Consider the following 25,095-nt stretch of genomic DNA (forward strand, 5'->3'; position numbering starts at 1 on the left):
TGGATACAAACGAATGCTATGCAGTTTAGTTGGATAAGTGTTGCTGCCCTGGTTATCTGCATATCAAATATCAGTGGTAAGTTGAAGATAATTTATTTGTAAAAGTAAATGAAATTTAAAAATAGTTAACTTGCATTTGCTGCTGTTAGCTTTGCAGTGTATGACGTGCGGGTGGTCGCAAAGTATTGATGAATGCGATGCATCAGGACATCTAAAAGAATGTATGTCAAACCAGGTACATTTTCCCGTCAACCACGTTTTTGCAATGCATATTCTATGTGTGATCACTTTTTGTGGTATCTTATTGAAAAGGATTCATGCGAAACAACAGTAAGAAGAAACGGAGATAATGTTCTCGTTAGTAAAGCCTGTAAAGACCGAATAGCCTGCAGAAGCAACCAACTACAGGTAACTTAGAAGCTATCAAACATTAACCACTTTGTGAATTTAACCCTTTATGTGCATTTTTGCTTTAGAACGCCAGATACGCAGGAATGTCAACTCAATGCAACTCAGATCAGCCCAATTCAGTCTGTACTTGCTGCTGTAATAAGGATATGTGTAATGTAGGAACTCTTTCTTGTGTTGGAAAAAACCAAGTAGCCGAATACGCAGGTTAAACATTCATTGCCTAATTAATGTATGTTATGCAATAGTGGTCAGTTCCGCTTATGTATATTTTTTACTTAGCACAAGATTGTCCGGTTGTTTCGACCAGTTTGCCTCACGGCAAAATAGATTGCAACAAAGATAACAGATCCGGGTCTGTATGTGAATATCAATGCACAGGGAAGGATTACTCGTTGTGGCCAAAGGAACGTGAAAACAACATTTGTTTAGGCAATGGATCGTGGGCTCACAAAAAACCTTGTTGTGCACGTTAGTTTCCAGACATTGTAACAGTGCTTTATACGTAAAAAATCAATAATATTTGTTTGTTTAATACATTTAAACGTCTGTTGCTCGGTTTATTACAGGCCCGTGTCCACCTTACTACCTTGTTGATATTGCGATGCTTATTCATTTTACTGGAGAAAATGCAGAACATCTCCTTAAGACCACACTGGAAGACACAGCAACCTTGTTAGTACAACGGTCAAAATCTGGACCATACACTCGTTTAGGGAACTAAGGAATAATAGGCGATACACTTCGCAGACAGTTTGGTAACATTTGTTTTTTTCCAGCGCCGTGATAGCCGAAGACGGAGTCAAAATCTCAACTTTGTATCACAACGAGAACCCTGTCGAATCGAGTCTCATAAAGTTCAATGAATACGGCGAAAATGCAACACTTCTACTAGAACTTATGCTCGAACGGATCAAGATATCCAATAAAGGTGGGTAGAAGACAGTTTCACCTAAAACAAGCGATTTGAGAACGCTTCGGAAACCGGCTTGATTTGGTATGATTAATAAATGAATATGCCATGATCGCTGGTCTGCATGATCGCTTTAGGGCTGATTTCAGTATGAATGTATAGCTTACACTAGTGGCTACTGTGTTTATTGAGTTGTCAAATAAATATCGGAATAGGTTTTAAATTCTTTACATTCAACGGTGGTGTCGAAGGTGGAAATAAGATCCAATCAAAATTCTTAAAGTCTATTGCTGTGACGCCAAATCGGTTGGTTTGAAACAACAACCTTCGACGAACAACAATATTGTTATCAAAATAATCTTAACAACAATTCAGCCTCATTCAATATGAGTGACTTACTTAATCAAATAACTGATGACACCTCCAAAATTGTAAGCATTTTTGTGTGTCCTTTCTTCCGGCACTTGAAACTCTCTTTGGTTTCTTTTCCTGTCGAACCCCACCCTCCTTCCCTAACACGGGTGGTTGGTTTATAGGCCCCCCTCGACTGGTCCCACCAACGTTACACAGCTCCCCCCGGCTTGGTGATTGTTCTAGTGCTATTGTGTCGCTGTTCACCAAGCGAAATAAACTCATCTCATCCCAACAACAGGACCGGTCAACACTGGGAAGGCAATGCGGTATGCCTTAGACAACATGCTCATCCCCGAAGCGGGAATGAGGGACAGCAGAGTCGAAGGAGGTTTGGACATTTACATAAACACAAATCCCGATGACGACGTCAAAGGCCCAGCAGATGAGGCAAGAAGGAGGGGCATCCAGGTGTGATATCTATATACAGTTACATTTATGTGTAAACTGTCTCCAAACTTGTACAGAAAACAACTGATTGGTTCAAGTAGACCCCTGTTGCTTTCTGTGTAACAGATTCTCTTATTTATGTCAATATGTGCAAAGCAATAGGAACGTTGTAACATTAGTTAAAAGGTTTGATGATAATACGTGCCGTTAGTTCAATTTTACCAGAGGTTTTCAACTGGTGGCAAATTTACAGTTTGAAAAATGATTGGTTTGGCGCGATTAGCGAGTTATGGAAATTATCATCTTTCAAAAGCTGCAAAACGGTAATGTATAGAAAAAAAGTTCTGACAGAAACAGCAAGACGTTTTGATCTACCTTTTTTGTTTGCATTGCTAACGGATCTGAAAAAAAACTTATCTAACCATTTTTTTAGGTGTACGTGTTCGGTTTTGAGATAGGCGATTTTAAATTCGACCGTAAGAAGTTGCTCGATATAGCTGGGAAAGAGGAACATATCTTCGTTTTCGACACGGATCTTATAAACCTCAGTGAACAAGACATAGAAGAGCTGAGCGGACATTTTTGTCAAAACCCTTGTGATCACGTGTTGCATGATCATGAATAAACCACACAACATTGAACTTTCAACTTACCTACAATAATTTCCTATCACTGAGATTATTTCGAAAGTTTATCACGGATAATTGTCGTTTACTGGCATTCTGTTGAATATTCATACAGACATCATGTATAAAAAGGCATCCAACATAAAATTTATTGTAATATACAAATGCTATTTTGTTGTGACCGTGCGTAATTATTCCAACATGTCCCCAAAGTACGTCACATTGGCTGGTGATTGAGTTTTGTTAAAGTATCACATTATTCTGTGTTGGTGCTTGAATGAGTGTACAGTTTTAGTAAAAACTTAAACGAGTTCCAAGATGCCTTAAAGCGTCACGACCATTGAGTTAGTAACACATTAGTGCATTATTGGCAAAATCCAGTTTATGGCAGTTTGTTTGCTTTCTGTCATTAAGCTCCAGTGTAGCTGTTGAGGTACTTCGTGCATAGCTAGTCGCAAACGAGACCTAAATTTTAATAGATGACCTCAGACGTAAATTGTAAACAACAACAATATACTACACAGCGATTGGGCTTATAAAGACGAGGTGCAGCAGCCACGTAATTTCTTATTTGCTCTGAAGAAAAAAAAAATTAACAGGTGTCGAGAGCAGGACGTTGAAGTACTTGCGGGCAAGTTAAACTTATTTACATTACGATCTTCGCAAAGTCGCATAGGGTTATGACGTCACGTGCTGTATAAAACACTCCGTTGCACCATATGCGTGGCAGAAAATGCTTGTCATCATTAAGGTAATATTAGCTCTTCCTGGCCAGCGGCTATGCAGATTGTTTGGCAATTTCTCGTGTTGTTGATAACCTACCTGTCCTTTGTTCAAGGTAAGCAGTCTAAATTTTCACATTTAAATTCAGTAAGATCCAAAATGTTTAACATTTAAGTATTTTGTCAGCTTTAAAGTGTATGACATGCGAGTGGTCGCGAAGTTTAGATGAGTGCGATGCGTCGGGTACTCTGTCAGAATGCATGCCAAATCAGGTAAGATTGCACGTTTGGTTGTTCTATTCATTTACAAATGCTGATTATGTCCATGGAGAATGATAAAATCATGTTTTATACAAAAGGAATCATCGTTCGTGTTTATGAAATTTTCCCGTCTGTTATGTTTATGAGATATATATTTTATGTGTGACTTTTGTTATATTTTATGACAAAGAGATCATGTGAAACAACAGTAAGAAGAAACGGAGATGATGTTTTTGTCAGTAAAAACTGCAAAGACCGAATAGCCTGCAGAAGCAACCAACTACAGGTAACTATAGGAAGCTATCAATTTAAAAAACATTAAAAACACCTTAACCCTATGTGAAATTTTACCCTTTTCGTAAACGTTTGCTTTAGAACTCCAGATACGCAGGAAGATCAACTCAATGCAACTCAGATCAGCCCAATTCAGTCTGTACTTGCTGCTGTAATAAGGATATGTGTAATGTAGGAACTCTTTCTTGTGTTGGAAAATACCAAGTAGCCGAATATGCAGGTTTAACGTACTTTGCTTAATTAATGTATGTTATGCAATAGTGGTCAGTTTCGCTCATGTATCTTTTTAACTTAGAACAAGATTGTCCGGTGGTTTCGACCAGTTTGCCTCACGGCAAAATAGATTGCAACAAAGATAACAGATCCGGGTCCGTATGTCAATATCAATGCACAGGGAAGGATTACTCGCTGTGGCCAAAGCAACGTGAAAACAACATTTGTTTAGGTAATGGATCGTGGGCTCACAAAAAGCCTTGTTGTGCACGTAAGTTTTCAGACGTTTTACGGAAAAATACAGCTTGTTTTTTAATACTTTTCAACCCTATGTTGCCCGTTTTATCGCAGGCCCATGTCCACCTTACTATCTTGTTGATATTGCGATGGTTATTCATTTTACTGGAGAAAATGCAGAGCACCTCCTAAAGACTACACTGGAAGACGCAACAACCTTGTTAGTTCTAAACCGTCAAAATCCGCACCCAATACTTTTTGTTTAGGGAACTAAGGAATAAAAGGTGATATACTTTGCAGAAAGTTTGGTATTATTTGATTTTTTTTCAGCGCTGTCACAGCTAAAGACGCAGTCAAAACCTCAGCTATGTACTACAACGAGAACCCTGTCGAATCCAGTCTTGTCAAATTCAATGAATACGGCGAAAATGCAACACTTTTACTGGAACTTATGCTTCAACGGATCAATATATCTAATAAAGGTGGGATGAGGACAATTTTAATTTGGTTTAACGTCCTCAATAGGCCTGGCGTACTATGATTTATAGATAAAAATGACGTGATAGCTAGTCTGCAAGGAGGATTCAGTGCTGATTTCGGTATCAATGTATAGCTTACACTTGTGGCAACTCTGCTTATTGAGTTGTTAACTAGCTGTCGGAATAAGCTTCAAATTCTTTACAATTTGCCGGTTGTGTGGAGGGTGGAAATAGAGTCCAATAAAAGTCTTTAAGTCCCTTGGTATCTTGCCAAATCCGTGAAGACGGTTAGTAATAACAACCCTCGACGAACAACAATACTATTATGAATACAATTTTAACAACAGGACCGGTCAACACTGGAAGGGCAATGTGGTATGGCTTGGACAACATGCTCACCCCCGAAGCAGGTATGAGAGACAGCAGGGTCGGAAAAAGCTTGGCCCTTTACATTAACACAAATCCCGATGACGACGTCAAAGGCCCAGCGGATGAGGCAAGAAGGCGGGGTTTTCAGGTGTGGTATTGTGTGACATAACGTTTGTGTGCGAACTGTCTCAATACTTGTACAGAAAAGATTTTTAACTGGAATTTACTGTTTCAATATGAAAAGTGGTTGGTTAAGCGCAATTACACTCTAAAAAAACTTCATTCATTTTTGTGAATCTTTTGAAAGATACAAGTCTTTTTCAATCTTTCACGGCGTCGTTGTGTGAAGTTTTTATTCACAGTACCAAAATTGCGAGAAAAAAGTTTTTTATTGGGTGCGATAATCCCTTTTTTCCTACTATGAATTTGCGCGCCAATCGTAGAGAAATGAGAAGGCGCTCCGATTGGCCAGTTCGTTGGTGAGGTCATAATTGAATTATGGCTAACAATGCATTCCATCCTCACGAACTCCCCTCGCTCAAAAGTTGCCCAGCATGCCTTAGTATCTGGCAGCCATTATATCGCGAAAAGTGCGCGAATATGCTGCTAAACGGTTTTCGGAATTGAAATAGGCTATTGCTGCCAGGCATAAAGTTTAACCGAGTATTGCTCCTCCAGCAGTTTTATTGTAAAAAAACGTCGATTATTTGTAGTCGGTAACATGAGAATGGTTACATCTAAGTGGATGCGATATAAAGATAATGAAAGAAAAGGAAATTTGCTCACTGGATATCAAGGGATTGTTATTCAAACGAAAAGAGCCCAATTGACATGGCAATTGAAGAAGAGATGAAAAGTAAGATACTTTTTATTTTGTTTAGGTTTTGGCACTGGTGTTCTGTGTTTATTGATAATAAATGTCTAACATTATTTCTACCTGTTTTAAACGTTGATTTAGCAATGATGGAAAAGGGTTATGAAAACATCTACAAAATAAGCACTGCGATAAACTTTAGCATAAAATGTTGATTTGTACATTGTTATAACAATATGTGTTGTGGGTTTGTGACAGACTATTGTTTGAAATAAGGGAGCATTTAGCACTAACCAACTGCTAATATTTTGCTTTTACAGAGAATCTATCAGCATTATACCTGTTCAAATGCCATCCCTAAACATGAAACGACAAGATGATACTTTTCTGCGATTTGTTTTGGTATCGTTGGGTCAAAGGTTTAACCTGACGAGTTCTTTCTTAATTTGGAATCGCCAGTGACATTTGGCCAGAAGGGTCAGACTTGTTGTGTGCATTTGAAAAAATGTTTGCTTCCTTTTGAAGTGCACCTGTTTCAAGTTTTATCTCAATGTGCTGTGATCACTGCCTCTCTGATGTGTCAGTGTACACGTGGTGTGATTTATGCATTTCGTTTCACAATAAAAAGACACCACTGAAGATTTCAGTATTTAAAAGATTTTTCATGTGAGGTTTCAACTATTCTAATCATTCAAAAATCTCAATTAAACAAATCATTCAAAAAAAGATTAAAAACTGCCGAATTCAATCTTTCCATTCATTTGAAAAAATGAATCAAGTGAATTACTCAAATCGGTTCAATCTTTGAAAGGTTGGCAGGAAATTTCATTCAAACTTCATTCATTTTTTTTTAGAGTGTAGCGAGTTATGTAAAATATCATCTTTATAATGCTGCGAAACGGTAAACTATAGCATAAAATTACAACCATAGAGTCGATAAATGATAAGCTACAAGCTTATAGCAAAAAAAGTTATGACAGTAACAGCAAGACGTTTTGATTTCCCTTTAATTTGCATTGCTAACGTATCTGAAATAATCCTTTTCCACCGTTTTGTTTTTCTTAAGGTGTACGTGTTCGGTTTTGAGATGGGTGACTTTAAATTCGACCGTGAGAAGTTGCTCGATATAGCTGGGGAAGAGAGTCATATCTTCGTTTACGACACAGATTTTTTTAACATCAGTGAAGGAGACATAGAAGAGCTAAACAGACATTTTTGTCAAAACCCTTGTGATCATGTGTTGCATGATCATGAATAAAACTGCACATCTTTGAACTTTGAACTTAACTAAAACAAGTTTCCAATCACTGGGATTATTTCAAAAGTTTGTTACAGATAATTGTTTCTTTTTTAAGTTAGACATGGAGAAGCAACACCCATTTCACATATTTTTTGTAAATTAGAGACTAAAAAATGAAATGTTGTTGAGATTCTGTGTATATTTCTAAACATTACGCCACAATGACTGCTGATCAGTTTTTGTCAAAATATCGCATTTTTGTGTTGGTGCTTAAATGGGTGTATACACAGTATTGTATACAGTATTAGTAAAAAAGAAATAAATTTCAAGATGCCATAACGTCTTCGCGTCACAACATTTGTGGCACACTTGTGCATGTTTTGCAAAATGCCTCTCTGGACATTTTGGTTGGTTTGCTTTCCGACTTTGTAAGTTTACTTAAGTGTTGAACTTCTTTATGTACGGCCAGTGGCAAACAGTACGAACACTTCAATAGATGGTGTCAGACGTAGGCTATATTATAAACAACAGCGCAATCTTCAATACACTACGTAGCAATGGGACTTAAAAAGATGAAACTCGCAAGCAAAATTTAAACAGGCGTCGAGAACAGGGGGTCTAAGTACTTGCGGACAGGTTCAGATTTTGACCGTTTCGTACTAACGTCAAGTTCTTCTTAAGAGATAAAAGAAAGAAAGTCGTAATAGGTTATAACGTCACATGTTGTATAAAAGCGTGTGTCGCGCCACATCTGCGGCAGACAACGCTCGTTATCATTAAGGTAATTCTACCTCTTTGAACATAATTTGATGGCTATGCAGATTGTTTGGCGATTTCTCGTGTTGTTGGTAAGCTACCTGTCCTTTGTTCAAGGTAAGCAGTCCAAATTTCATGTTTAAATACAGTAATACACAAAATGTTTTACGTTTTCGTCTTTTGTCAGCTTTAAAGTGTATGACATGCGAGTGGTCGCGAAGTTTAGATGAGTGCGATGCGTCGGGTACACTGTCAGAATGCATGCCAAATCAGGTAAGATAGCGCGTTTGGTTATAGATATTCAAGCAGAGTGATAAAAAATGTTGTTTTATTGAAAAGGAATCGTGTGCAACAACAGTAAGACGGTACGGCAATTATGTCCTTGTTAAGAAAAAGTGTAAAAGCAAAGGAGCTTGCAAAAGCAACCAATTACAGGTAAACAAAAGTTTGGTGGAAGTTTTACTCTCCCATCGTGTAAGTCATTTTTGTGTTTGGTTTAGAACACTAGATATTCCGGTGAATCAACTCAATGCAACTCCGATAAGCTTAGTTCAGTTTGTACGTGTTGCTGCAAAAATGACAAGTGCAATGTCGGAGGTCTGACATGCAGCAGAAATTATCCGACATTCCAAAATACAGGTAAGAAAACTAATGGTATTTTTCAGTAAATAATAGCAAACTTCTGTAGCAATTTAAACACTTCAAATAATTTGGTTTGCGTTTTTCATGAGAACAAGATTGTCCGGCTGTTTCGACAAGTCTGCCTCACGGCATAATAGAGTGCAACAAAGATAACAGATCAGGGTCTGTATGTGAATATCAATGTACAGAGAAAGATTACTCACTTTGGCCGAAGGCAACTCAAAGCAACATTTGTTTAGGCAACGGATCGTGGAGTAATGAAAAACCGTGTTGCGCACGTAAGCTTTAATTACAAATTTTTATACTTTATCTGATAACTATTGGTACCCATTTTATTGGCATTGCAGGTCCATGTCCACCTTATTACCTGGTCGACACTGCTATGGTTGTTCATTTTACTGGAAAAAACGCTGAAAATTTGCTTTACACAACACTTACGGACGGAGCAATTTTGTAAGCTTATAACTTTCATTTTGAATTTGTCAAAACTCATTTTTTCATTTTATCCGCAGTGGCGTAGTAGCAGATGACGCAGTTAAAATCTCAACATTGTACTACAATGAGAACCCTGTCGAGTCGAGTCTCATAAAATTCAATGAATACGGCGAAAATGCGACCCTTTTGCTGGAACTCATGCTTCGACGGATCAAGATATCCAATAAAGGTAACTAAATAAATAAGAGCGACTTTAGTAGAAAATCGTTTGCTAGTTGATAAGCAGATAAGCGACTGCTAATCAAAAGCATTTGATCTGCAGGACCGGTTAACACTGGAAAGGCAATGCGCTATGCATTAGACCACATGCTGACCCCTGAAGCAGGTATGAGAGACAGCAGAGTGCCAAGAAGTTTGGACGTTTATTTAAACACGAATCCTGACGATGATGTCAAAGGTCCAGCAGATGAAGCAAGAAGAAGGGGATTTTTGGTACAAGTTTGATTAAAAAGCTTAACTTTCTGTTTGTCCACAGAGAACAATAGATTAAGTCAAAATAAGGTGCATCATTCATGGTTCTAAATTTTTTTTTTTTAGCAAAAAGATATATTTTACCTAACGATGACGATAAAAACTGACAAAAGGTTCTAATGTTTTATACTCAGATATAGGCTTGTATCTTCTTGTTGGTAGTTGAACTATGTTATGTATACTTGTTGCTTACCAAAAGCTTTTTCTGCTTGATGCAATAGTAAAACTTGTTCTGTTCAATGCTCGAAGTTTGGCAACAATTATAACTCTTTTAACGTCCTATTCAAGGACCTATTGCATTTGTCTGCACAAAAATTCCTGGGGATTATTTTGTTGATTGAATTATAAAATTTGTCTTTAGGTCTACGTTTTCGGCTTTGAGTACGACGGATTTAAGTTCGACCGCCAGATGTTGCTCGACATAGCAGGGGAGGAGGGCCACATATTTGTCTACGGAAACGATTTCTCCGAAATCACTGAAGCTCAAATGCAAGACCTGAATGACCATTTCTGCTCGAACCCTTGTGATCACGTTTTGCATGAACATGAATAAAATCAGTTTATTGAATTGTTAGTTAATTGTCAAAAACATTCTTTAAAATATAATTTATTATTACAATAAGTAATGTTGCTAAGAAACGATCCATTAATAACGCTGTAAAACCTTTTTCTTTTGAATTGCATATGTTTGCCGTGATAACATTTTAGGTTGATTTGAAAGCCCACCGGTCCGCAATATTTGTTTTAGAAGTTTACCGGTCCGCAAACTTATAAGGTTGAGAACCACTGTTCTAAAGTATCGTGTATATCATACAGCATATTGAGTTTTCTAAGGGATTGATAAATTACTCAGTTTCATTTATATTTCTTTACAGTTTTGCTGCAATACATACAGTCAACTATTATGTTGAAAATATACGCAATGCAAACGTAACGCAAGTGGAATATATTAATGTTTCTTTTAGATTTACATGTATCATTCGTTTTAAGTAGGATTTATAGATGAAAACGAATGAAACTGCCATAAACGCAATGATTTTGCCACAAAAGCTAGGCATTTACGCACTTTGCAAAAAGTTAGAAAAACAAATATTTTGCAGAAAAACGCCAGAATGCCGTAACAGTGAACTGAAAATCGCCGATGTATCTCAAGTAATAAATTTAGGATGTGTAGCAATTTATGAGTTAGCTTGCACCACAGCATTGCAATTTGCATGAGAAAAATTCTGCAATTAAAACAGCCAATGCTACTTGTGTCGGATTATCCCATGTAAGTATTTAAGCATGTACAACGTTGCGATTTGTCTCGCAAATTATCATTTAGGTTTGGAAGTAGTTTGTATTTGGTTTGATCGAATTCAGATCAAAGTCAATTTTCTCCAAATAGATACCTTGCCTCCAACCAAAATAACCGAATGATTTGAGCTGGTAAACAGAACGTGATAAATACGAAGCCAACAACCAATTACGAAAACCACATAATTGGCTATTTGTTTTTCGCACTGTATGTTCAGAAGTTTCGACTTTCTTTTCTCGGCAATTAAAAGGCAAGGCAAGCGACCTAATGCCGCATAGTTGACATCTAATTGTAACGTCCAGGCCATTATATGTGCTGATAACATGGTAACAAATACTGCACAGCTATTGAAAATCTTGGTCGTTTGCTGGCTAGCATACAATGCCAATGGTAAGATTACAAGTTATTTTATCAGCTAGACAACATTGCATACTGAACGTTTTTTGACTTGCAGCTTTGAAATGCATTAAATGCACCGGAATAGGTTTCGATAACTGCGATGCACGTGGATATGTTGAAGAATGCAAACTGAACCAGGTACGCGTATTTCCAACATTAGACAGAATTCTGAACAAACGTAAAACTTGCTCACATAACTAAACAAAAACGAAATGATTTTAAACAAACTATGATTTTAACACTAAATTTAACATTTTTTAGAAATCTTGTGAAACTGTTATAAGACATTTGGACCAAAACCTAATGGTGTGGAAAGGCTGTAAAGATCAAGTGGCTTGTAAGAGCAACCAATTGCAGGTAAATGCTTATTAATAAAATCAAAGAGAAACAATAAAATTTGATTTTCAATTAGAATTTTGCCGGGCCCGGGGTGTTGAAACAATGCAACTCAGATCAAACCAACTCTGTTTGTACTTGCTGCTGCGAAACGGAATTGTGTAATGTTGGGTTTCCAAGTTGTGTCACCTTTTTTCAGCCGGAAAACGCCAAAGGTTTGTAAGTTTCGACCTACTTAAACTTATTTGATCAAAAACAATCCTAAATACATAATCCTGCCCTTAATCATAGGTCAAGGTTCCAGACAACTTTCGCGTTTTTCACGATCACGAATACAAAACACTCTCTGATTAATTAGCATGTTACAGAATTTTTCATAAAAAACTGTTACCCAAATAATTTTTGTAAGAAGAATTTTTCTGCGATGCGAAGGCTTAACAAATTGTTGCGAATCATACGCTTTTTCAGCACGAGATTGTCCGGTTGTTTCGACCAGTCTGCCTCACGGCACAATAGAGTGCAACAAAGATAACAGATCCGGGTCTGTATGTGAATATCAATGCACAGGGAAGGATTACTCATTGTGGCCAAAGCAACATGAAAACAACATTTGTTTAAGCAATGGATCGTGGTCTCGCAAAAAACCTTGTTGTGCACGTGAGTATCGAGAAATTTTGAAAGTCAATAACATTTGTTTTTAATATATTTACACGTATGATTTATCGCAGGCCCATGTCCACCTTACTATCTTGTTGATATTGCAATGGTTATTCATTTCACTGGAGAAAATGCAGAACACCTCCTAAAGACTTCACTGGAAGAGGCAGCAACCTTGTAAGTACAAAACGGTCTCTACTTAGTTAAGTCAAAATCTGGAACACACAATTTGTCTTATTAGACGGTCTGGTAATATTTGATTTTTTCCAGTGGTGTCATAGCCGATGATGCAGTCAAAATATCAGCTTTGTACTACAACGAGAACCCTGTCGAATCCAGTCTTGTAAAGTTTAATGAATACGGCGAAAATGCAACACTTTTGCTGGAACTAATGCTCGAACGAGTCAAAGTATCGAACAAAGGTAAGTTCAAGAGAGCTTTGCTTGTGTCGAGGGTGAATTCGGTTCGAATCAGGAGTCTGCGATGCAGACAAATCCTCAAACACGGTTTAAACTGACAACCCATGACGAACAAAAATATTATTATTAAAAAAATTTAACAACAGGACCGGTCAACACTGGGAAGGCAATGTGGTATGCCTTGGACAACATGCTAACCCACGAAGCAGGAATAAGGGACAGCAGAGTTACAAGAAGTATGGACGTTTACATCAACACAAATCCCGATGACGACGTCAAAGGCCCAGCAGATGAGGCAAGAAGGCGTGGTCTTCAGGTGTGATATTTGTGAAACATAAAAATTCTGTGCAAACTGCCCACATGCTTGTTATAGAAAACAACTGACTCGTTTAAGCTAACTCTTGAGCAACTGTTTCCCTTATTTATGTTAATATGTACATGACAATGGGGAAATAGTCAACATTTATTGTAATGGTAATGGCAATACGTGTACTATGTTCAATTATATCAAAGTTTTTCGACTTGCGGCAAGATTATTGCCAAGTTTAATAAAGCGTTTGGTTCAGCGGGATTGGTGTGTCAACAAAACATGGGAATAAGTATCATCTTTGAATCTTACGAAACGGCAAAAGAGAAAAATAAGACCACCCTGCCCAATTTTGCTATGCCGATAAATTTGCTAAAAATTAAAAAGCAGGACCTATTCCACTCTTTGTTTTTTTTTAGGTGTACGTGTTCGGTTTTGAGATGGGCGATTTTAAATTCGACCGCCAGAAGTTGCTCGATATAGCTGGAAAAGAGGAACATATCTTCGTTTTCAACACGGATATTTTAAACCTAAGTGAAGAAGACTTAGAGAAGCTGGACAAACATTTTTGTCATAACCCTTGTGATCACGTGTTGCATGATTGAGTAAATACTGATGTTAAAAACACTGAAGTCGTCGTACTATTTTTAATTCAAAAAAATACTGTAAACTTGAACATAAAAAGGAAGTAAAAATGATAACACAGACAGAATCAAAACCAGATTTGCACTGAAAGCAGATGAGCTAATGAATGACATTCATTGCCTGCAGGCTAAATTAAGTTGGCTAGAAAAAAATCAGGGATAGTAAGTAGTTATGAGGTTTAGTCCACACCTTCACGTGGCTTAATGAACTGCAGCTGGGGTAAGCGTGACAGCGTTGCAAGCAATCACAAAACGTAATAGTTTCGTTGACAGATGTTCGTTATCAAAATAGTGACTGACTGGATACGAGAATGTTGAAAATGTGTTTGGCAACTTTTCTTTTCTTTATTTGTTGTTTGTCAACAGTAAATGGTGAGTCGATTCGTATACATAAAAAAAGATGTAACCTAATTTATATTTGTATTCAGCCTTGAAGTGTATGAAATGCGACGGATTAAGCAGCTTTGATGATTGCGATGCATTTGGACAAGTAGAGAATTGCATGCCAAACCAGGTACATATTTTGCATGTATTTTAACCAACAAGACCCATGAGCCTGGGTTTATTGTGCTAACATATAAAAAAGCAGCATTGTTATAAAATCTGTGTTGTCACTAGAACTCATGCGAGACTGTCGTAAGGGGCAAATACGAAAATATGCTTGTGTGGAAAGGCTGTAAAGACACCATGGCTTGTAAAGGCAATCAAATACAGGTAACGCAAAACCAAAATTAACAGCAACCAAAGTTAAACTTCATCTATTGCACGTTAGAATACAAGATATTCGGGAAGGTCAACTCAGTGCAAACCTAACAAAGCCAGCTCAGTTTGTACATGTTGCTGTGATACAGATATGTGCAACACAGGATTTCCTAACTGCATATCGAAATATCGACCAAAAAGTGACCCAGGTATTTTGATTCCAAATGTTTATCATATACTCATACAGAAAAAGTGTAATACGATTTTTCATTCCAGCAGTGAAGGATTGCTCAGTGGCAGAGTCAAATTTTCCACACGGGAATGTTAAGTGTAACAAAGAAAACTTAGCGGGGTCGGTTTGTGAGTTTGAATGCACTGAAAAGGATTACTTCGTCTGGCCTAAACAAGGAAATACAAATGTGTGTCTTACTAATGGAACATGGAGCCAGGACAAACCTTGTTGCGCAAGTAAGTTGACTAAGAATTGTTTAATATCTGTCCCTCCAATAGACAACATAATCACCAATGGTATTATAAAAATCAAATTCACCCAAAATACATCGTCAGTTTCATATTTATGAATTATTAAGTTTTTTTTCGATACAAACACGAAAATCTAACATCTGATTGTATAGGACGGGAAACATTTGTACAGCAACATGCAAAAAAATGCAACATGCATCTATTTCAACTTTACAATTATAACTTACATATACAAATCATAAACTTCCATACCCAATCATAAACTTCTCTACCCAAATTAGTCGTTCACCCTTTGGTTTTAAAGATATACACATTTTGCTTTTACAGCATCGTCAATACCTTATTTAAATGGAACTCTAAACTTACATCCATTGCTATAAGGCCCATCCACCAAGCAACGAAATGTGTATATCCAACTTCAAGTTTGAATTACGAGTATTGCTTCTCTACCTACAATTTAATTACCCAAAATAAGATTTTTCCAACCTTTTTTGTCAAATAAATTTATGTTTTCAAAGGACCATGTCCACCCTATTTTTTATCGGACAACGCAATGCTGATACATTTCATAGGAAAAGGCGCAGAAAGATTTGTACGAAGCGCCCCTCGGGGCATTATATAGTTAAGTATTGGATCAGAGTCAAAAACCTAAGTATGCGTTTCTTTACATATCGCAATTACTGTGTTATAGCGGGGTGATAGCTGAAGACTCGGTGAAGATAACAACTATGTCCTTTGGCAAGAAACCTATAGAATCAAGCATAATAAAATTTAACGAATACGATGCAAATTCAACACTTTTGCGTCAGATGCTGGTGGAACGAATTACGACTTCAGAAGGTAAAAACTACTATGTACTCACTACATATTAATTCCCCGGTTAGTTCCGTTTTAATTTTATCATCAGTGTCAATTGTTTCTTTTCGCTAGTTTAAATTTAAATTCTTATAGGCGTTTCAATGAACAAAAGTTTACATTGGAATTGGTTTATGTAAAATGTGTTCAGTATCAGTCATGTAAAATGTGTTCAGTGTGAGTCATGTGATATATGTTCACGATATGCCATGTGATTAGTCACTTAAATGCAATAATGATCGTTTTGACTTGTCACAGGGCCAGTGAACACAGGCCTAGCGATTGAATATGCACTCGATAACTTGTTGACGCCAGAAGCTGGAATGCGAACTAACAGCGAAGTAGAAAAGACTGTGGAAATTGTTACCAACGCTCAACCCAGTGACAACGCAATACCAGCAGCGAAAAAAGCAAGGCAACGTGGTATTCTGGTAAGACGTCAACACATCTTCAATATATAAGCCGTTGCTGCCAGGCATAACATAGATTTATAGAGCTCTTCTGGCAATTTTTATACTATCTTTAAATAGCTCAAAAACTCAAGCCAACATCGGTTTGTATCGAAAATAAAACGTGGATGATATCAGTTGTATTAAACGTACGCTTGGCAACCAAATAAAAGCAGTAATAGTCCTTAACTATACGAGGCCTAGAACAAAATTTTATTCAGCTTCGCTTTATTTAACTGCGTTTAAATGTTCATTTCTCCTTTTGATACTGTTTCATGTACTTTTCGTGTCCTTTCAGGTATATGTATTCGCATTTGAAGTTGACGGATTTAAGTTTGACCGCGAGCAACTACTACAAATCACAGGAGACGAAAAACACGTGTTTATATTCCAGGGTTATCACGACCAGTTGGCTCCAGAACAACTTCAAGACATAAACGACCACTTTTGCAAGGCCCCATGTGACCACGTGTTACATGATGAATAAAATCGACATACGTTATATATAATACGATGAGTTCTCGCAATACAAAGAGTTTTGCACTCACAAAACAAAAGTTTATGTTCTGTTTACCATTTTCCAAGTAACACTTTAAAAATTATATGGTTTGATAGTCAAGTACTAAATTAAGGTAGCACTGCCATACCTTAAAATATGTCTAGTTGTTTCCCAGAAAAGTCCCTCTGAAGCGAAATCAACAGCATATAATTGCGTAAAATAAATGCGTGATAGCTAAACATTTTTTAGTTATATTGAACTATTTATAAGTTTAATGGTGAAAATAACGGCCCAAATAGACGTAAAAAGTGACATGCTTTATTGTTCAAACGTTTCGGCAAATGCTCATGCCATCATCGATGATATGAAGGCCATCAGTGATATGAACGCTTTGCATCGCAGCATTGTAAATTACGTGACAAAAAATCCACAATAATTGCAGCCAATGCTATTTGCATTGGACTATCTCAGGAAAGAGTTAAAACACGCGCAACATTGCATTTAATTTTGCAAATTGCCACCTAAGTATGGAAGTAGCTTGTATGAGGTTTTAACAAACTCCAATCAAAATCAATTTTCTCAAAATAAATACCTTGTCTCCAACCAAAATAATCATAAGATTTTACCTTGAAAACAGATCGTGATAAATACGAAGCCAACACACAATTACGTAAACCACATGATTGACTGTTTAGTTTTTCGCACTGCATAATCAGAGGTTTCAAACGAAACTTCTAATTTAAGACTTTTTGTTGTTACATGTAAAAAAGCAAGGCAAACGATATATTTTCATAGTTGCATTCTACTTTGCAAGGTTTTGGCAGGCTATTATACGCAAAAGCAACATGATAAAAGATAACACACAGATGTTTAAAATCTTTGTCCTTTGCTGGTTAGCATACAGTGCTAATGGTAAGATTAAAAGTTTTTTATTAGCTAGGATAAGATGGAAATACTGATTTTTGTTTGTTTGCTTGCAGCTTTGAAATGCATTAAATGTACTGGAATCGGTTTTGATGATTGCGATGCTCGTGGATATGTGGAAGAATGCAAACTGAATCAGGTAAGCGTTTTCCCAATATTATGTACAGAATTTTAAACAAAAGAAAAGTTTGGTAAAAGGCCAAAGCAAAGAAGATTTGGGCCACACATACAAAGTGTATTGTGACTATTAATCTTTTAAGAAATCTTGTGAAACCGTTGTGAGGCGTTTGAACAAGAACCTAATGGTGTGGAAAGGCTGTAAAGATGAAGTGGCTTGCAAGAGCAATAAATTACAGGTAAATGAAAACATGACTATTGCCAAAGTGTTAACCAAACAACCAACTTGATTTTCTATTAGAATTTCGCCGGGCCCTGGGTGATTAAACAATGTAACTGAGATCAAACCAACTCTGTTTGTACTTGCTGCTGCGAAAAGGAATTTTGTAATGTCGGGTTTCCTGGTTGTATCACTTATTATCAACCGGGAAACGCTGAAGGTTTAAAGATTTGACACACTTAAACTAATTTAATCAAAAAACAACCATAAGCTTTATCATAGTTCAAGACTGCACACAAGTGCCGGATAATTTTCCCCACGGAAAAGTTGAGTGTCACAAGGAAAATAAACGAGGATCGGTTTGTGAATACCAATGCACGGGCAAAGATTAAATGGTGTGGCCGAAAGAAAGCAATACCAATGTTTGCCTCAGTAATGGATCTTGGGCGCATGCTAAACCATGCTGTGCAAGTAAGTAAATTTACCCTTGTACTGTATGACAAAATGGGGGTATACTCGAGAATATTCTACCTAGATCTATATTTTAAAAACAACCTTAACTGTCACATTGAAGCTGCAAACAAAAAGCTGCTTTGTTGATGTGTAGGAACTTAATCAGGTTAAGAACCACCGACCTTTAGCATGTAAAGCAATAACATACAGCATGAACCGAAAAAAAGGTCCGAGCTATGTCAGTGACCCTACAGCAAAAGGTAAACATTGAGGTTCACTAAAAAAGGTTCAGTAATTTTGAAAAAATCTTTTACATTGTGGTAATATTTAAGTCATTGTATTGTCAAGTTATGATTTATTAAAAAGTTTTGAGTTTATTTAAAACATTTTATTCAAAAAATTGTTTTTTATTGTTAGAGCCGTGTCCACCCTACTTTCTAGATGATAACGCCATGATTTTTCATTACACCGGTGAAAACGGAGATCAATACGTCAAGAATATCCCTGGGGATATTGTTTAGTTGAGTATAGGTTGATATGTTGTGTTCAATAGTTGGCTATGTTTAGATCGTTTCTTTAATATAAACCTTTCAAGTTAGTTAAGAGTGATTATACCAAACAAAATCAGAGCCTCCCATAAACAGCATGATTATTCACGATACTTATATACACAATAAACAATAAATAACTGAAAATCGGAAATAATTTGCATGTAACAGGATCAGTCAACAAATTTACATGGAATATACATACATTTCGCCTAGCTGGCATCTTCGGTGTCTTACGCAAATAAATTTTTTAGTTCATTAACCATTTTAAAAAACAATTCCAGTGGTGTTATAGCCGAAGATTCAATCAAATTGTCAGTGATGTCGTTTGGCAGTGAACCAATAGAGTCAAGTGTTGTGAAGTATAACGAGTACGGTGCGAATTCAACTCGGTTGATTGAATTATTGCAGAAAAGACTGGTCAAAGCAGAAGGTTGGTTTAAATAAAAACAAACAATAACTTATGTTACGAAAGAAACGCACCTAATAGCTAACTTTACAAGTAACTGCTGCAAAAACTAGTAAAGCTGCGCTGTTAGAATCATTTAAAAAGCTGCTAAAAAATTCCATACAAAACCAGACTGACTGCTACAAAACATCGTTGACATGCATTTATACATGGGTATGCCGTGATCGCTTGTCTGGATGGACGCTTCAGAGCTGATCCCAGTATAAGTGTATTCACATTAGCTGATCGTTAATATACAATTTCATAGGCCCAGTAAACACCGGTCTTGCGATGCAATATGCCCTTGACAATTTGTTGACTCCTGAAGCCGGGATGAGAACCAACAGTAAAGTTGGGAAGACCTTGGAAATATTTAGCAACGTCCAACCAAGTGACAACGCAATACCAGTAGCTGAAAAGGCAAGAGAACGTGGAATCAAGGTTTGTGGATAAAACGGGATGTAATTTTGATGCAATCAAGTGACTGGCGTATCTGTATTAAGTGGTAACACCCGAAAGGGATTTGACTTTTAAATTCGAAGTTTAGGATCAACTCTGGGAAAACTAACAACATATCTTCTTTTTAAAAGAATAAAGCCAATAAATAAAAAGCTGCAGACAGTGCACACTTCAAGCAAGTTTTCTCTGTGGTGTATGCCAAGTTGTGGCATCGGACAGAATAGGTTAGGCATGGCTTTCAACCCTGTTAGTCGCAACACACTGTAGTGTCGTTGGATGGCTATACAATACCCAATACGGTAGATCTCTCGTCGCTGGCTGCACGGATGAGACCTATAAGGTTGAAACAGTGTGCATTGTCGGCAGGTCTTTATTTTTAGTGTGAACTATTGTCGCTTTCTGACATATAAAAACGGAGACAATCTTGGAATGCTGTTACGATAAATCTCTCAATGACGACTTAAGAGATCAACAGCAAGCAACGTACAAAAAAAACGTTATCATGGACTCAGTTTGTTATTTTACAAGTGTTGCCTACGTATTTCTTTTTTTAGGTATACGTGTTCGGGTTTGAAATGAACGGATTCAAGTTTGATCGAAAGCAGTTGGTTAGAATAATTGGTAACAGCGAACACTTGTTCATACACCAGGGTTTCAACTACGATTTCACAGACGAAGAAATAACGAAGATTCTGGATCATTTCTGCCGACCGTTGTGCGACCAAGTCTTGTGAGATACGTAAATGTAAAAAAGGATATCCTTTCAGTGTGTTGTAAAAATGGTGTCCGAAATAAAAAATAAAAGGTGGTTAGTCTTTGTCACAATTTTTCTTTGGATGCAGTTGCATTGCAGAACCAAACTCCGTGCAACAAAACAGACAAAACACTCAAAAAAGTAATTTCGTACTGCTGAAACCCATAAATTGTAAATGTGAATGTATTTGTTGAAGTATTTTGTACCAAAATTACATAAAGGTCTTCCTACGTAATAATAAAAAAACGTATATTGACGATAACTACGTATCATGCGATCAGACATAAAAAAGAGTCCCGTACCTAAGTGTTTGTGATACTTGCATTGATTAATTTGATAAACTGTTACGTATACCAATCCCCCATAGCAAATTGAATCCAAAACAGTAACGCAAATGAATGTGATTTTTTCAGCAGCAGGCACAATTTTATTTATTGCATATTGCACAGTTCTAATTAAGTTTTCAATGCCCCTTTTTTGCGAAACAACAATTGAAAACAAAAACTTGACTGCTAGACACAACAATTTTATTTAAAACAGTGCTTCCGGTGGCAACTAAGATTTTTAGGCGAAAGACAAACTTGTACTGACTGACTTAGCTCCGGGATAGATTGAAGGTACACTTGATTCCGGAATGAAACCGTTTTACATTGGTTCGACCAACTACAAAACCGACTTACACCATCCAGAGGTTCAAAAAAACTTGTCATATAGATTCTAAAATTGACATTAAACACCAGATAGAGAAACGGATGTACATGAAAACACATTAAAAACCAACTCCAAGCCCGAGGTCCTGGCTTTACACGTTTAGATCATTGTTGTAAAAATGTTTTTCCCTCGGGCGATCAATGGCCTCAAACTGATGAGCTATTGCCAAACTATATTAGCAGTTTTTGCAGGCTGCTATAACACCGACGATGACAAAAGCGGCTACACTATTGTTTTTTGTTGCTATAAACGTAGCTGCTGCCAATGGTAAGATATAATGAAAAAGATAAAGAAAAACAATGTCAAAATTGTAGGGTTAAAGGGACAGGATATTTTAGGTCGATTGCACCGCCCGAAACAAAGATTTTAAATATTAGTTTCACTTCTTTTTAGGCAGTAAGTACTGTGATTTTATTACCAATGTCCAATAAACGATTAGACATAAATTATGTTGAGTCAGTTAAAACATTCAGTAACGGTGGGTACAACGAAAAGTATTTTGCATTATGGTAATAGCATACGCAACTAGCATCGATCGTAAAAATATACAAAAACGACAAGTGACAAAAGCATCACCTAAATTTCCTACAGGTCTAAGATGTATGACATGCTATGGCTCAGGAAGCATTGACGAATGTGACGCAAGTGGAAAAGTCGAGCAATGTTTGCCAAATGAGGTTAGTAACGAGATTAATTGATATGTTGCTACAATTTACATTAATGCAATACTTATGTTAAGAAATCATGTGAAACAACTTTGAGACGTTCAGGCGATCACCTAATCGTCATGAAAGGGTGCAAAACTTCAAGAGCTTGCAAGGACAACCAAAAGCAGGTTTAGTTAAAATGACATAAAGGCGTGGTTGTTGCTGACTGAATTAAAAAGTGCCTAAAATGAATATTTTTTTTTTGTAAACTATTTAAGATTTTAGAAGGATAAACGTTTGTTTGTTATTGTCGCAAAAGAACACAAGATACTCCGGGAGATCAACTCAGTGCAATTCAGATCAAGACAACTCCGTTTGTACTTGTTGTTGTAACGAAGACATGTGCAATATTGGAGTTCCTAACTGCAACCCCAATTACCCAAAAGTTAAACATGATGGTTAGTTGATGCCTTTCATACAGAAACATAAGCATTAAACATTTTGCCTGGTACAGCTAAAGACTGCAGTAAAGTATCACCGATATTTCCACACGGCAACGTAAACTGTCACGACAAAGTTTGTGAATATCAATGCACGGAAAAAGATTACTCCGTCTGGCCGAGAAAAAGCGAGATTAACATTTGCCTCAGCAATGGATCGTGGGCGCATGAAAAGCCTTGCTGCGATCGTAAGTATACTGTAAAATACAATGTAACTTACATGTAATTATACACAACACAGATAAACTGAAGACAAACATCCAATTGCCTGCTCGTGGGTAACAAGCTGTTTTTCAGCAAAACTTTTTCAATTATGAACTGTATGTTTGATGCTATATACCCAAACAACATATTCAATCCTACAGCGAGCTCTACGGTTTATTAATTCTTTTTGTAAGTCTCTGTACAATATAACCTACGTAAAATTAATACATATCAAGGTGATATGACAAAACACCAGAAAATTTTCCTAGGCCGGGTGAAAAAATCCGTTCGTTAAGCCTTTATACCTATTGCGTAACCAAGCATGTTTTTGGACGCAACAATGTTTTTTTTTCAGTTTTTTTTTTTTTTAAAGTCAACAATGTTTTTTTTATCAGGCCATTGTCCACCATATATGATTGCTGATAACGCTATGCTTATTCACCATACTGGAGAAAGCGGAAAACGATTAATTGAACAACTACCCGACGGTCTTACATAGTTGAGTACAAATGTTAACAAGCTGAACAAAAAATCTGATGTACCAAGTAACTTATATCAAATTTTATGTTAAACTTTTTACAGTGCACCAATCGGAGAAGATGCTCTAAAGTTATCTGTGGTGTCCTTTGGTGATGACGTGGTTGAATCGAGTGTCATTAAGTTTAATCAATATGGATCAAACAAAACACATTTAAAGAAATTAATACATGAAAAACAAGTACTTTCTGATGAAGGTTAGTTGCCACACTTTGTTCATGTGTCTTTGCCTAATCAATTCTTTTTTTGTGGTTGTTAGGTGCTGTTGCATCTTCTTGTACTAACTGTTCAATGTGGACTGCTTTGCAAACTGACATACCAAAACTGCATACAGTTGAAAACAAGAACTACATTATAACTGTAAATAACGCACATCTTACAATCTTTAGGCCCAGGAGATACAGGACTCGCCATGCAATACGCCCTGGATAATATGTTGATCCCCGAGGCTGGCATGAGAACCAATCCCATAGTAATGAAAACTTTGGAACTTCACACCAACACGCAACCGAACGACAACGCAATAGAAGTTGCTGAGAGAGCAAGGGAACGTGGTTTCTTGGTAATAAAAAACGTTTTACAAAAATTTTAAATGAAGCTTGATAACCAAATCAGTTTGTTGAAAGCCCAATTAGTCTTGTTTAAACGAATTAAATTGGCACCAAGTAATGCACTCTGTCCAACGCTTTTTAGTGCAGGCAAAAATGTCATATTGCATACGAAAATCTGTAAAAATCGAACCTACCGAATTCAAAACGTTTAGACTTGTAAACGTTTTAACTAAAAACAGCTGCAAAAGTTTTCAAAAGACTGCATGGTAATCCAAGCTGTCTAATTCAGTACCTAAAGGACATATCAATGAAATATGTCTATGTGTGATTATTTTATGTCCACCATATTTTATCATCGTTGTTTCAGGTCTACATTTTCGGATTCGCAGTGGACGGGTACAAGTTTGATCGCGAGCAGTTAATAAAGATAACTGGGGACAAGGAGCACGTATTTATCTTTCGTGGTTACAACGCCGATTTAACTCCTGAGAATATAAAGGACATGAATGATCATTTTTGTCCGAAACCATGTGACCACTTTTTTCACGATGACTAAATTCAACAAGACTGTCCTTTCAAAAAAAAACAATAAAATATTAATTAACAAGCTTCTTTAAAACCAAGGTAATACACAGAATGAAAGTGAAAGTCATTGTCACTTTAATTGGATAAAACTGAAAGGTTTAAAAAATACATTTGCCAGAAGATCTTTGTAAATTTGATGTCATGCCTGGAAGCAACAGATTATATAATGAAAGGTTTCTGTTTATACGTACAAGAATAAAAACCACCAGAAGTTCAATGTGTTGAAACTGAAGCTACAAAATTGTATACAACACACCGAAATACCTGCAATATAACCTGTTAGGTTATTGTTTGTTTACGTTGGCCGACCTAAAAACGGTTGCAGAAGTAAGATTATAAAATGGAAAAATCTGGTTTAATGCAGGATGAATCGACTGCTGATATATTGTAATTACAATCAACATTACATTGTACAAAATCACGCAGCAATTTATAATGTCTGTTCGATATCTTGTGTTAGTTTGATTAATGTACTTCCTAAAAAGACTTAAGCACTTTCTTCTATCGAAGAAGGAGAAAACTATCTGTCAGTTTAAAGTGTTGTTATTGCTCTCACAGAAAGGTATACATGTCATAAACATAACAAAGAAGAAAGTAAGTGACAGGATCAAATATAAGCTACGCAGGTAACCGTTTCCCCAAAATAAAA

General features: G+C 36.7%; 7 protein-coding genes and 1 long non-coding RNA gene across 10 annotated transcripts; all 8 read left to right on the plus strand.

Annotated features, from left to right (window-relative positions):
• The first annotated feature begins 10 nt into the window (after window positions 1–10).
• Window positions 11–3,065, plus strand: LOC145220559 (uncharacterized). 2 transcript variants are annotated; one of them, XM_080087775.1, is made up of 9 exons: window positions 11–76; window positions 150–235; window positions 313–408; window positions 477–615; window positions 691–879; window positions 978–1,083; window positions 1,188–1,339; window positions 1,974–2,143; window positions 2,556–3,065. In XM_080087775.1, exons 1-9 carry the CDS (start codon window positions 19–21, stop codon window positions 2,745–2,747), a joined length of 1,188 nt encoding a protein of 395 aa, XP_079943901.1. In that variant the 5' UTR covers window positions 11–18; the 3' UTR covers window positions 2,748–3,065. The 2 variants fall into 2 exon arrangements, with proteins under 2 accessions (XP_079943901.1, XP_079943902.1); XM_080087776.1 differs by lacking the exon at window positions 691–879.
• A 74-nt stretch (window positions 3,066–3,139) lies between these two features.
• LOC145220558 (uncharacterized) lies at window positions 3,140–7,716 on the plus strand. The gene is made up of 9 exons (XM_080087774.1): window positions 3,140–3,586; window positions 3,658–3,743; window positions 3,922–4,017; window positions 4,107–4,245; window positions 4,321–4,509; window positions 4,590–4,695; window positions 4,806–4,957; window positions 5,302–5,471; window positions 7,204–7,716. Exons 1-9 carry the CDS (start codon window positions 3,529–3,531, stop codon window positions 7,393–7,395), a joined length of 1,188 nt encoding a protein of 395 aa, XP_079943900.1. The 5' UTR covers window positions 3,140–3,528; the 3' UTR covers window positions 7,396–7,716.
• Window positions 7,717–7,782: 66 nt separating this feature from the next.
• Window positions 7,783–10,309, plus strand: LOC145220557 (uncharacterized). 2 transcript variants are annotated; one of them, XM_080087771.1, is made up of 9 exons: window positions 7,783–8,250; window positions 8,321–8,406; window positions 8,473–8,568; window positions 8,634–8,772; window positions 8,865–9,053; window positions 9,123–9,228; window positions 9,288–9,439; window positions 9,533–9,702; window positions 10,103–10,309. In XM_080087771.1, exons 1-9 carry the CDS (start codon window positions 8,187–8,189, stop codon window positions 10,292–10,294), a joined length of 1,194 nt encoding a protein of 397 aa, XP_079943897.1. In that variant the 5' UTR covers window positions 7,783–8,186; the 3' UTR covers window positions 10,295–10,309. The 2 variants fall into 2 exon arrangements, with proteins under 2 accessions (XP_079943897.1, XP_079943898.1); XM_080087772.1 differs by having other exon boundaries at window positions 8,871–9,053.
• Window positions 10,310–11,119: 810 nt separating this feature from the next.
• Window positions 11,120–13,799, plus strand: LOC145220561 (uncharacterized). The gene is made up of 9 exons (XM_080087778.1): window positions 11,120–11,428; window positions 11,493–11,575; window positions 11,699–11,794; window positions 11,850–11,988; window positions 12,242–12,430; window positions 12,502–12,607; window positions 12,701–12,852; window positions 12,996–13,165; window positions 13,576–13,799. Exons 1-9 carry the CDS (start codon window positions 11,362–11,364, stop codon window positions 13,759–13,761), a joined length of 1,188 nt encoding a protein of 395 aa, XP_079943904.1. The 5' UTR covers window positions 11,120–11,361; the 3' UTR covers window positions 13,762–13,799.
• Window positions 13,800–14,102: 303 nt separating this feature from the next.
• Window positions 14,103–16,827, plus strand: LOC145220560 (uncharacterized). Its single transcript, XM_080087777.1, has 9 exons — window positions 14,103–14,172; window positions 14,229–14,314; window positions 14,419–14,514; window positions 14,573–14,711; window positions 14,779–14,970; window positions 15,504–15,606; window positions 15,677–15,825; window positions 16,099–16,271; window positions 16,588–16,827. The coding sequence occupies exons 1-9, from the start codon at window positions 14,112–14,114 to the stop codon at window positions 16,774–16,776; spliced, it is 1,188 nt and encodes a 395-aa protein (XP_079943903.1). The 5' UTR covers window positions 14,103–14,111; the 3' UTR covers window positions 16,777–16,827.
• Window positions 16,828–17,633: 806 nt separating this feature from the next.
• On the plus strand, window positions 17,634–18,514 carry LOC145219882 (uncharacterized). The gene is made up of 4 exons (XR_013857928.1): window positions 17,634–17,700; window positions 17,769–17,851; window positions 17,973–18,068; window positions 18,131–18,514. It is a non-coding gene; the product is annotated as an uncharacterized LOC145219882 (long non-coding RNA).
• Window positions 18,515–18,926: 412 nt separating this feature from the next.
• Window positions 18,927–20,827, plus strand: LOC145218799 (matrilin-3-like). The gene is made up of 3 exons (XM_080086204.1): window positions 18,927–19,483; window positions 19,767–19,939; window positions 20,512–20,827. The coding sequence occupies exons 1-3, from the start codon at window positions 19,372–19,374 to the stop codon at window positions 20,689–20,691; spliced, it is 465 nt and encodes a 154-aa protein (XP_079942330.1). The 5' UTR covers window positions 18,927–19,371; the 3' UTR covers window positions 20,692–20,827.
• Window positions 20,828–21,595: 768 nt separating this feature from the next.
• Window positions 21,596–24,452, plus strand: LOC145218435 (uncharacterized). Its single transcript, XM_080085839.1, has 9 exons — window positions 21,596–21,689; window positions 22,014–22,099; window positions 22,162–22,257; window positions 22,389–22,527; window positions 22,584–22,757; window positions 23,169–23,271; window positions 23,356–23,507; window positions 23,700–23,872; window positions 24,229–24,452. Exons 1-9 carry the CDS (start codon window positions 21,632–21,634, stop codon window positions 24,415–24,417), a joined length of 1,170 nt encoding a protein of 389 aa, XP_079941965.1. The 5' UTR covers window positions 21,596–21,631; the 3' UTR covers window positions 24,418–24,452.
• The last annotated feature ends 643 nt before the right edge of the window (window positions 24,453–25,095 follow it).

This window comes from Phallusia mammillata, chromosome 3 (genome assembly GCF_965637545.1).
Source record: "Phallusia mammillata chromosome 3, kaPhaMamm4.hap1.1, whole genome shotgun sequence".
NCBI classification, from domain to species: domain Eukaryota; kingdom Metazoa; phylum Chordata; class Ascidiacea; order Phlebobranchia; family Ascidiidae; genus Phallusia; species Phallusia mammillata.

What these genes read in the sequence shown, in the direction of transcription:
- LOC145220559 (XM_080087775.1), top strand. Translation starts at nt 19, where the DNA reads ATGCAGTTTAGTTGGATAAGTGTTGCTGCCCTGGTTATCTGCATATCA. An exon ending in CTGCATATCAAATATCAGTG is followed by an intron (nt 77 to 149) that starts GTAAGTTGAAGA and finishes TGCTGCTGTTAG; the next exon opens with CTTTGCAGTGTATGACGTGC. An exon ending in CTGGAAGACACAGCAACCTT is followed by an intron (nt 1,084 to 1,187) that starts GTTAGTACAACG and finishes GTTTTTTTCCAG; the next exon opens with CGCCGTGATAGCCGAAGACG.
- LOC145220558 (XM_080087774.1), top strand. Translation starts at nt 3,529, where the DNA reads ATGCAGATTGTTTGGCAATTTCTCGTGTTGTTGATAACCTACCTGTCC. An exon ending in CTGGAAGACGCAACAACCTT is followed by an intron (nt 4,696 to 4,805) that starts GTTAGTTCTAAA and finishes ATTTTTTTTCAG; the next exon opens with CGCTGTCACAGCTAAAGACG. An exon ending in GATCAATATATCTAATAAAG is followed by an intron (nt 4,958 to 5,301) that starts GTGGGATGAGGA and finishes TTTTAACAACAG; the next exon opens with GACCGGTCAACACTGGAAGG.
- LOC145220557 (XM_080087771.1), top strand. Translation starts at nt 8,187, where the DNA reads ATGGCTATGCAGATTGTTTGGCGATTTCTCGTGTTGTTGGTAAGCTAC. An exon ending in TCCGACATTCCAAAATACAG is followed by an intron (nt 8,773 to 8,864) that starts GTAAGAAAACTA and finishes GTTTTTCATGAG; the next exon opens with AACAAGATTGTCCGGCTGTT. An exon ending in CAAGAAGAAGGGGATTTTTG is followed by an intron (nt 9,703 to 10,102) that starts GTACAAGTTTGA and finishes ATTTGTCTTTAG; the next exon opens with GTCTACGTTTTCGGCTTTGA.
- LOC145220561 (XM_080087778.1), top strand. Translation starts at nt 11,362, where the DNA reads ATGGTAACAAATACTGCACAGCTATTGAAAATCTTGGTCGTTTGCTGG. An exon ending in AAGAATGCAAACTGAACCAG is followed by an intron (nt 11,576 to 11,698) that starts GTACGCGTATTT and finishes AACATTTTTTAG; the next exon opens with AAATCTTGTGAAACTGTTAT. An exon ending in GTAAGAGCAACCAATTGCAG is followed by an intron (nt 11,795 to 11,849) that starts GTAAATGCTTAT and finishes ATTTTCAATTAG; the next exon opens with AATTTTGCCGGGCCCGGGGT.
- LOC145220560 (XM_080087777.1), top strand. Translation starts at nt 14,112, where the DNA reads ATGTTGAAAATGTGTTTGGCAACTTTTCTTTTCTTTATTTGTTGTTTG. An exon ending in AGAATTGCATGCCAAACCAG is followed by an intron (nt 14,315 to 14,418) that starts GTACATATTTTG and finishes TGTTGTCACTAG; the next exon opens with AACTCATGCGAGACTGTCGT. An exon ending in ACGAATTACGACTTCAGAAG is followed by an intron (nt 15,826 to 16,098) that starts GTAAAAACTACT and finishes GACTTGTCACAG; the next exon opens with GGCCAGTGAACACAGGCCTA.
- LOC145218799 (XM_080086204.1), top strand. Translation starts at nt 19,372, where the DNA reads ATGTCGTTTGGCAGTGAACCAATAGAGTCAAGTGTTGTGAAGTATAAC. An exon ending in AAGACTGGTCAAAGCAGAAG is followed by an intron (nt 19,484 to 19,766) that starts GTTGGTTTAAAT and finishes ACAATTTCATAG; the next exon opens with GCCCAGTAAACACCGGTCTT. An exon ending in CAAGAGAACGTGGAATCAAG is followed by an intron (nt 19,940 to 20,511) that starts GTTTGTGGATAA and finishes TTCTTTTTTTAG; the next exon opens with GTATACGTGTTCGGGTTTGA.
- LOC145218435 (XM_080085839.1), top strand. Translation starts at nt 21,632, where the DNA reads ATGACAAAAGCGGCTACACTATTGTTTTTTGTTGCTATAAACGTAGCT. An exon ending in AGCAATGTTTGCCAAATGAG is followed by an intron (nt 22,100 to 22,161) that starts GTTAGTAACGAG and finishes ACTTATGTTAAG; the next exon opens with AAATCATGTGAAACAACTTT. An exon ending in CTACCCGACGGTCTTACATA is followed by an intron (nt 23,272 to 23,355) that starts GTTGAGTACAAA and finishes AACTTTTTACAG; the next exon opens with TGCACCAATCGGAGAAGATG.